This window comes from Phalangium opilio, unplaced genomic scaffold (genome assembly GCF_054372755.1).
Source record: "Phalangium opilio isolate 3A_F unplaced genomic scaffold, DU_Popi_V2 ptg000031l_1, whole genome shotgun sequence".
NCBI classification, from domain to species: Eukaryota; Metazoa; Arthropoda; class Arachnida; order Opiliones; family Phalangiidae; genus Phalangium; species Phalangium opilio.
In genome coordinates this window covers 6,127,722-6,137,302 of record NW_028324158.1, presented here as the reverse complement: position 1 = coordinate 6,137,302, position 9,581 = coordinate 6,127,722, and the positions used below count along the sequence as shown (strand labels likewise).

Sequence of the window (9,581 nt, the reverse complement as noted above, 5' to 3'; positions counted from 1 at the left end):
GACGGACAGCTACCAAGTTTAACACGCGATAGTGTCGCCATCTCGAAGCCTAGGATAAGAAATGTATAAAAACCATAGTGTTATAATGTCTATGATGTATTCTTTAAATCAGTCAAATTTCCCGCCTTTTTTTTAGTTCCCTTTGTTGCACCGGGATAGCGCCACAAGCACGTGATATAGTTAATTGGGTCTTCCCGCCTTTTCTTTTAGTTCCCTTGGTTGCACCGGGATGACGCCACAATCGCGTGATCTATCTCATAATTTCTCATTGGATATAGTTAAGCGATGAAGCAGACGAACGTAAATACATAGATGCTGAACATAAGCAAATGTATTGCCGTTTTCCAGGGATATTTACCATGGAGTACTTATATTGGAGTGACAATAGAAATTTGCTTAATATTGCCTTAAATGTAGCTTCGTCTCTTAAGATACTACTCCATGGTGGCAGATGAAAAACAAAATTCAAAAAATTTGCGTAATTGCGATTAATTAATTAACAAATTAATTAGTTTAACAGTTGCAGTTGAGTGAGATAGTCATGTTTAGCCGAGAAATGAGGCACCCTTTATTTTAAGTCAGGATTCAAGAGAAAAAAATAATACAACGAATAGAATAGAGTAAGTTTCTATTTAATTTCTTAATTATTTTACGCATACATGCTCTTCACTGTTTTTTTTTAACGAGGTTCATTTAATACAAAATAGTTATCGCGTGATCGCGTTTTCATTTTAGTCCTTTGGTACATTTGTATTTAAAATACCCTATCATGGTATTGCCCATCAGTGGCGGTGTTCATTTTGGCATGTGGACCACCTGGTCCAGGATGCATTTGTTGCACCACCCTCCGTCTTGGAGGGGCGAGGTATTCGAACATGGAAGTTGTGTGTTGCGATAACATTTTGCCCAAATCACAAGGCATAGGATCAGTCCAAAAAAAGTCGTGATTTAAGGCATTATCACTGTCAATCCTTTTACTCGGATCCAACGTTAATAACTTGTCTAGTAAATCCAATGCGTAAGGATCCTTCACGTAAGCCTAAACATTACCAGAATGTTTTAGTCTTAGTGGGAAAAAGTTTAGAAATAATTTTTAAGTACAACACGGACGGACCTTCAAGCGTTCTTTGACTTTACGCTTTTGTCCTTTTGGCAACTCGACTTTATTATATAATTCTAATTTTTCAACTCCTGGCCAAACGTCAGGTGTTATTGAGCCACATAACTGACTAATAAGAGTGAGCTGGTGTTGCTCAGTGTTACCCTGATGATAACAGAAGGTTACATTTTGTTCTATAATAATCAGGGTTCATACAACTTTTGGAAAACAAATTTCCCTGAGTTTTCCAGGTTTTTCCCCCTATATGGAGTATTCCATGGAGCAAATGTTAACGAAGGAGGGGAACAAATATGACTATTACATAATCAAACTACATCCCCGTATCCCTAATATAACCAGAGTTATGAGCCTCCAAATTATAGTGTAATGTTAAACCTATGGAGGGAATGTTCACGAACATTTTGCTTAATTACTCGGCCCCTGTTTGTCGTAGCCCTACGTTTTTAGTATGGTTGGATGGGGGATAAATAGGACTATAATATACTAAAAGGACATCCCCGTATCTCTAGTAGAACCAGAGTTATGAGCCTCCAAAGTTTAGTGTAATGTTAATCCTATGGAGGGAATGTTCACGAACATTTTGCCTAATTACTCGGTCCCTGTTTGTCGTAGCCCTACGTTTTTAGTATGGTTGGATGGGGGACAAATTGGACTATAACATACTAAAAGGACATCCCCGTATCTCTAATAGAACCAGAGTTATGAGCCTTCAAAGTATAGTGTAATGTTAATCCTATGGAGGGAATGTTCACGAACATTTTGCCTAATTACTCGGCCCCTGTTTGTCGTAGCCCTACGTTTTTAGTATGGTTGGATGGGGGACAAATAGGACTATACTATACTAAAAGGACTTCCCCGTATCTCTAGTAGAACCAGAGTTATGAGCCTCCAAAGTATAGTGTAATGTTAATCCTATGGAGGGAATGTTCACGAACATTTTGCTTAATTACTTGGCCCCTGTTTGACGCAAATTTCCCTGATTTCCCTGAGGTTTTTGTCAACTATTTATTTCCCTGATTTTTCCAGGTTTTCCCTGTTTTCCAGGTTTGTATGAACCCCTCATAAGTCTTAATTGATTTAAGAGGAGCGTAATTACCTGCATAATTGGACTTCTAGTCCACATTTCGGCCATAATACATCCTCCTCCCCACATATCAACTGGTGGACCGTAATTTCTTTCTCCTAAAAGTAGTTCTGGCGGTCTATACCATAAAGTAACTACACGATTCGTGTAACGATTTGGTACACCGGTTTTTGATATACTAAAAGCCCTAGCTAATCCAAAGTCAGCTAATTTCAAAACCCCTGATTTTGTGATGAGAATATTGGCAGCCTTCATATCTCTGTTTTATAACGAGTCAATTTTCGTTAGTTATCGATGCGAAAGAAGGTTAAAGGTGGAATTCATAAACGTCGGACGCAACGCAATGTAGTACAGGCAAAGGCAGGGCGTCGTGCGCAAAAGGCGGAAGTTTGCGCATGACGCCCTGCCTTTGCCTGTACTAAATTGCGTTGCGTCCGACGTTTATGAATTCCACCTTAAAACTTAAAGGGTTTCTTACCTATGAAGGATTTTGTTTTCATGAATGAAATAGAGACCATTTAGTAGTTGTTGGACGACTTTCTTGATTTCTCCCAAGGAGAACTTAACATTTACATTACTGAGCAATCCAGCGAGATCGTGTTCGCAGAAATCAAAGACCAAATAGAAGGTAGCTTTGTAACGATTAAAATGAGATGCTGCGTAAATTGCAGTTAATCAGTGCGTTACAAAAACAACAAGACCATTTCCAAGGAGAGTTAATTAAACTTAATTCTAATTAATTAAAATTAAATATAGGGCTTAAGGTTTTCTCCTTGGAAATTGCAAACAACATTTAAGGGGGGTTTGTTAAAGTTAAGATACCTTTAGTTCGACAAATTTCGATTAGATTTACAACATTTTCATGTTTTAATAGTTGCAAAATCTTGATTTCACGAAGAGCAGTTATAGGAAACTATGAGAACAATATTTTTAGGGTTAATTTAATTATCATGAAAATGGGCAATGCAAACTAACCCCTTCTTTTTCATTTTCCATCAGTACTTTTTTAAGAGCTACAACTTTCTTGGTTGTTCTATTTTTGGCCTTAAATACTTCCCTATAAAGTAAAAAAACAGAACGAAAAATTAAAAAAAAAACTATAAGGAATAGAGTAGTGGCGTTCCTCCTTAACTATCCATTGAGCATAATGTAGTCAAACGCAGAGAAGTGCTACTACTCTTATGATAAATTATCAACAATACACTTCTAAGCCTTGGTCAAAATGAATACGAATGTTTTAAGGGAGTTTAAACAAGCATATTACTTACCCGAATGTTCCCTGGCCAATTTTAGCAATTTTCTCATATTTAGATAGCTCATCACAATAAGGAAAATCAAAATCTTCTAGTTTATTTTGAACTAATTGATTGTAATTAGGTGTCTTTTCGGACGACATAGCCGCCATTTTTTTTCTGACCGGCTGACGTCACCATGGAGGAATTACGTCACTGTTAAGATTGAAGGAAAGGAAATAAGCAATTGTTTTACTGAATTTTGGAAGTCTGACTGACCTCGTACTACAGAATGTGAACGGAGAAGAAGTTATTAAATTTTAATATTGACCTCACAGAAGTTTTTAAAAGTTACCGCACATCTTTAAAATTTATTGGAAATTGCCCTTTGCTTATTTTCGTTCCTGATCATCAGAGTAATTATTACGTCATTGGGTTGACAACCCATTAGAATGATTAGATTCTATTTGCCCTAAGGCGCCAAATTCAAAATAACACCCGAATTTAGCATCGGATGCGCTTATAATTACCTTTTCATTATAGAACTGGTTCATCATAAAAATATAATTCAGTGATCTCAAAATAAAAAAATAAAAATAAAGTCAAGACATATTAAATAAATCGCAATGTAGTTTTCAACTAATTAATATTCAGACCGATAGAAGAAGTGACTGATGTTCAAATTATATCGGGCAGACGAGACGACGTAAAAGATTATGTTCCGCCCCCTTTTCTAGCAGGATGGGGTTGCGGTGTGGAGATGCGCGGCAAAAATCAATAGGAGTAGAATCCAATCTCAAGAGTCTGTTCTAGGGCTTCTTAGGTTCCGGCGAGCAGCTTTTTAGCTAAGCTCGAAAGAAAGATGTTATTCCGGTGGTGAAGAAAAGGCGGTCCCGTGTTTTGACGTAGGGCTAGGGCCACAGTCATGACCTTTTCGCCTGTCTCGAGTTTCAAAACATTACTTACGCGGTTTTTATAGCTAGTCGCAGTCGTTCTGTTCGCCCCTTTTTAGCGCAATTAGAAGCGGTTCGCGCCTAAGTAGAACTTTTAGCCTTATGAAATCCTCATCTTTACACCGCAATGTAGCTCCGATGCTCGGGATAAATTCGTGAAGTAGGCTTCTAGCGATTTGCATAAATTCATAATGGATATAGGCCTGGGTATGTAACGCAATTTTTTTTTGCCAATTCAATAATAATAATATCAAGATGACTTACTCGCTTATATTGGCGTATGCTGGATAGCGATGCAACGCGGTTTAATATACAGGTGGTGGTAATATTGCAATAGAAATGGGAAGGCTATAATTTCAGCGTTTTTATGGTTGAGTGATTATGAGTTTTTTTTATACCTTTTCCCCCCTTTTTGGCGAAATAAAAAGGATATAAAAATGGCTCCTTTACCATCAGAGTTATATTTTCAAGATTATTAACGCGAACCTTATGTATAGGTTCTTTTGCTACGCTTTACCTAAAGTATGTTTGAAGGAATGTTGTCGAGTTGGCTAATATGTCAGTTTTTCTCATAGAGACAGGTGATTGCATTTATGAATATAAGCCAAATTCGATAAATTTAGTATCTTCCCCTGGTTTTACCATGAATTGATTCATTTTAACCATGAATTATCAGTAGTATCATAAGTTTATGAGATATGTTCCATAAGTATGACGCTACAAATACTTCGTAATGCTAGAAACTTACTGAGAGCTAGTTCGAGAACTACGCGAGAATTGACTACATTCAGGGCCGTATTAAGGGGGGTGGCGAGGGGGCACTGGCCCCTGGGCGCAAGGCTTGTTGGGGGCGCAATGAGTTAAACTATTCCCCCTAGCAACATTTGCTGTTCCTTTTTTTCGGCTTAAGGGGGCGCGTATTATCTCGGCCCCCGGGTGAAAAATTACTTAATCCGGCCCTGACTACACTCGATTTTGCAGTCCATCTTCCTATTTAGTCTGTACTAAGACTTTTACACTTTACCTTTACCTCGAATCTATGACCTACGTCACTTTATGACAAGCTCCAGTTTGTAACCAGTGACAAACTTGTGGAACATATCTTATGGTAGTATCGGAAGTCACTAATAGTTATAAATCAATCGCGTTTTTGAGAAAATCTGTGTAAAAATCGAACTTGATTCTGAAACACGTAATACAGAAAATGCAACAAAGGGTTAATTTGAAAATAATCACTGCAACTTCTTGAAAACCTAATTGAAGTTATTTCATTGACTGTAATCACCAACCTAACTTTATCTCTCTCTCGTTAAAATTGGTCCTATAATGTACAACGGGTCTTGTATCGATTTAGGAAATCAATACAGTCTAGTCTTTCCTTAAAACCATTAATTTCTCTTGTAATTAGTACCTCGAAGGAATTAGCTGATTACTTTCTACTCTTACAATACCCGTGATTGGAAGTACACTAAGGAACATAATAACAATAAGTGTCACACTTCCCGTTGAAAAAATATTAAAAGTTTGTTTTGCCAAAATGGTAAAAGTTTGTACCAATGTTAAAGATCAGATAGGGGAGTTAGTAACTGACTGTTTATATCTATAGAGCTATCTCAGAAACCCTAGTGTGGTGACACTCATGTATTGAGCTATCTCAGTTGTGACGTCAGTGCCTAGGTAAAACGCCACAGGCTTAGCTTTGGCAGTGGTCGGCCATATTGGGCACCTCTTTGGTTCTATGTGTAAATAGCATGTGTGACGTCACGCTAAGGCTTCTGAGATAGCTCCACTTGCCCATAGAACCAAAACGGTACCAAACATGGCCGCCTACTGCCAAAACTAAGCCCGTGACGTTTACCTAGACATTGACGTCACAACTGAGATATCTCTATTGGCTCTGCGTCACTAGTCCCCACGAGTCGCTTCTACGAACGGTCTCCTTATGACAGAAAATTACAAGTTGGCTTTACTAGGAAATACACCTAAATTAACGTATTTCATTGTGTGCCATACTTATTGTTAGTATAATCCTTATGAAAGTTCTTATATAAAATGATTTAGACGTTTTTTTTACTTTGGAATTCTGGGAGTTATCCGAACTTGAAATATTATTCGATGCTCTACTCCAAGATTATTATTTTTGATACAGTTTTTGGCCTTTTTTTTCACTTTGAGGGGGGGGGGGGGACGCAATTACGGTCACGTTCCAGAATTATACTTTTTCTTTTCATTGTTTACGCAAGCGTATTTCCGGCTAGAACCGAGTCCACGCCCCCCCTATCGCCCTTGGTAATAGGCTATCCTTGAGTGCCCCTAAAAATAGACAGTGTACTGTTTTCATACACGAGGTCGCTGGTTTTTGAGCATTGCGATTTTGATTTATATTATGAAAAACGTGGGGGATTTTGCAGCTGGCCCGTCCAACAGGGATGACGAGACTGCTGTGGCCGGACCTTCTTCGGCCAATGTCATGCAAATGCAAGAGGCCGCTTCTTTCAGTCATAGCGCTTCTGGGCCTGGACCGGGCCCAACTACGGCCCTACTTAGTGGCACCGGCACACAATATCAACAACGTAGGAATACCGCCCATAAAGATTACATTATCGGAGAGTCACCGTCCTGTAAGTTAAAATATCTTTTATGGTTTTCTCTGGTTTAATTGTCATGTTGTTACTTTTGCGTTCTGTTTGAGAGTAAGTTTAATTTTGAAACTAACGGGGTTCTACACGTTTTATTATTGATAACAATCACTGTAATATTTAAAATACTATGTAAATTTTACGCGTAATCTTTAAAAGCTAAGATGATTAGAAGTAACCCTTCGGTGTTCCGATGGACAATTATGCAATGTTTTCAGACAAGGAGGATTGATACCATTTACACCAGGAGGCCATGCTACTTGGCGGACAAAGTTCAGTACCAAATAGCATGGCCTCCTGGTGTAAATGGTATCAATCCTCCTATTCCGAAAACTAAGGTTTCTTTAGTCATTATCACTTTAGGAATACATACAGCTAATTGGGGTTATTGTGCAGTCATTTTCTAAACGTATCTATAGGCGTATAGGCGGATTTTATGGGAAGACGAATTTTACCTCGCGAATAACCTCTCTCACTGCGCGTTGCACCTTGCGCGAGTGCCTGACCTCGAATTGCTAGTTTGCTACCAACCAACGAAATCGCAGTTAGAAAGGCGTCAGAATTATGAGGCGTGACGGATAGTAAGTTATCAAGCCCGGCCCACAAATACCGCATAGAAATTAACGTTGGGGATATTTGGGGCGCGCAATTATTCTTATTATCTGTATGTATTCCTGCCTATATCGAAAGGGTTGTCACTTGGGTTTGGTTATTGAGATTGGTATAACACTTAATGTGTAGTCAGTTGAGAGGCCTTCGGTCACGATTCACTGCACAAGATAAGTTAACTACTTATATACTTTAAGTTAAGCGGATTTAAAAGCGGTTTTCGATGGGAATTTTTAATGAGAAGTAAGCCGCTTAAAAACTATGACTAAGGAAAATTTCCTAAGGATTTTTTTTTTGTTTGTAAAGGGTATGGGCATTTTTAATTTCATATCGTATTTTATAACAAGAATGGTCTAAACTTAGACTTTCAAGTCTCTAATTTCTAAATATCAAGTTTATAATTTAATTGAGCAAATATTTTTATAGACCAACTAGTCAATTTAAATATCGTTCAAAACTACGTTTCGACATGCAAATTTGTTTTTTTTGGGTGGTATACCACAACCAGCTAATACGAAGTCAATATTTTGTTACCTACATGGTGTAGATTTTTAGAACCTTAGTTTTGGGTGGCCATGGAAGTGTGTTTGAGTATCAGAAGAACAGTTGGACGCTATTTTAGGCTTTGATTTAAAGAAGTTAATTGAAATATGAACTGAATAATTGGAACCAATTTTTCGTGAACGGCGTTCGACTATACATGCCTATTCTAACTACTGGTTCTCAGTGTTATCTCGGTGGTGCATTGATTATTTCTGTTTGATCTAAATCTCATTGTTTATGTAGTTAGGCCAACAACCGTAGATATAATATTACCAGAAGTATATAATACTTCTCTTCTAGATAAGTGTACCACAAAGCGCGGGTAATTGTAACATGATTCTTCCCAACATCCCTTCACATTTGGAGCAAGGTTACTAACCGAATCACATACTCGATAAATAGTTCCCCTCATCATTACTCTATTAGTGCTGAACTATTTTCTAAGGCGCTCTTGTGGAGTTTTGTCCCACGTCAAGACAGTCAAGGTTTGTGGGTTGATTGCCTGTGATTTATTACCAAACATTTATAAAATTCACCCTAGCACGGTGCGATGCCCATCTGAAATTTGACGAGCATGCAGGAGAACAAACAAAAAGGTGTATGAGCCCGGGAAGAATCATGTTACACAACTAAAGTATTAAGAGGATACATAGTGTCATCCTTCTTCTATTATCCCCTTCTGATATTACGTATTATTTCTTGTTGCAGTTCGATTTGGCAAATATTTCTTTACGCCTATTTCTATTTATTTGTTCAGCTTGACTAAACCTTTCTTATATTTGCACACTTGCTTTTATGAATCGAGACACTAAGGTAAATTAAATTTTATTTATCTCTCCTTGACGGACATTCGGGTATTTAATCAATAAGGGTTTGGGTGGATACTACGTAGCTAGTTCAGATATTAGTTTGCACGAGGTTTTTTCCAAATGGAGTACGCTGGTGATAAAAGAGGGCGTTTGCGTCTTTTACGACAAACGATTGACGTCTTTTCCGACCCATAAAATTTGCCTGTGACATGTTAGTGTGTAGCTTTATATATACAACTGTCACCTTATGAGTAATAACATCGAAGCAATCGTAATGTTTTCTCTATTGGAAGGTAGAATCAATCAGCAGTCAATAAACAGGGCTTAACCAATAGTGTTAAAACATAACACTATTGGCAAAAGTTCATATATTAAAACAAAAGCATACTTCGTTCATAATTCCCGGCCTTTGATTATGAACGCCATACAAACGACCTTCCTCTTAATCTCTACACGAATCGACCAATCAGAGAAGAAGTTCTTGGGGGACCAAGGTGTGGTGGCGATCCAAACGTTGATTCTAAGTACTATTTTGTGAGCCTATTCCCATATGTTCACTGTGCTACGGTCGTGAAGGTATTCGTACACGGAG

At 38.0% G+C, this 9,581-nt stretch overlaps 2 protein-coding genes across 4 annotated transcripts in view; one reads left to right on the top strand and one right to left on the bottom strand.

Annotated features, from left to right (window-relative positions):
• Positions 1-611: 611 nt before the first annotated feature.
• Positions 612-3,641, bottom strand: Cdk9 (Cyclin-dependent kinase 9). 2 transcript variants are annotated; one of them, XM_089869717.1, is made up of 7 exons: positions 3,473-3,641; positions 3,180-3,261; positions 3,027-3,117; positions 2,683-2,860; positions 2,217-2,463; positions 1,115-1,264; positions 612-1,039 (listed from the first exon to the last, which is right to left on the bottom strand). In XM_089869717.1, exons 1-7 carry the CDS (start codon positions 3,607-3,609, stop codon positions 755-757), a joined length of 1,170 nt encoding a protein of 389 aa, XP_089725843.1. In that variant the 5' UTR covers positions 3,610-3,641; the 3' UTR covers positions 612-754. The 2 variants fall into 2 exon arrangements, with proteins under 2 accessions (XP_089725843.1, XP_089725844.1); XM_089869718.1 differs by having other exon boundaries at positions 2,683-2,836.
• Positions 3,642-4,234: 593 nt separating this feature from the next.
• Positions 4,235-9,581, top strand: part of LOC149690217 (band 7 protein AGAP004871-like) — a 53,659-nt gene continuing 48,312 nt past the window's right edge. Inside the window, exons 1-2 of one of the 2 annotated variants that reach the window (XM_089869712.1) lie at positions 4,235-4,596; positions 6,801-7,010. In XM_089869712.1, coding sequence (XP_089725838.1) covers positions 4,581-4,596; positions 6,801-7,010 — 226 coding nt within the window. In that variant the 5' untranslated portion in view covers positions 4,235-4,580. The remainder of the gene's footprint in view (positions 4,597-6,800; positions 7,011-9,581) is intronic. The other variant, XM_089869713.1, reaches the window with a different exon arrangement.

Excerpts from the sequence above, each read along its gene's own strand:
- Cdk9 (XM_089869717.1), bottom strand. The coding sequence starts at position 3,609 with ATGGCGGCTATGTCGTCCGAAAAGACACCTAATTACAATCAATTAGTT. Across the intron at positions 3,262-3,472 it reads ATTGGCCAGGGAACATTCGG|GGAAGTATTTAAGGCCAAAA; the intron begins GTAAGTAATATG and ends TTTACTTTATAG. Across the intron at positions 1,040-1,114 it reads AAGTCAAAGAACGCTTGAAG|GCTTACGTGAAGGATCCTTA; the intron begins GTCCGTCCGTGT and ends GGTAATGTTTAG.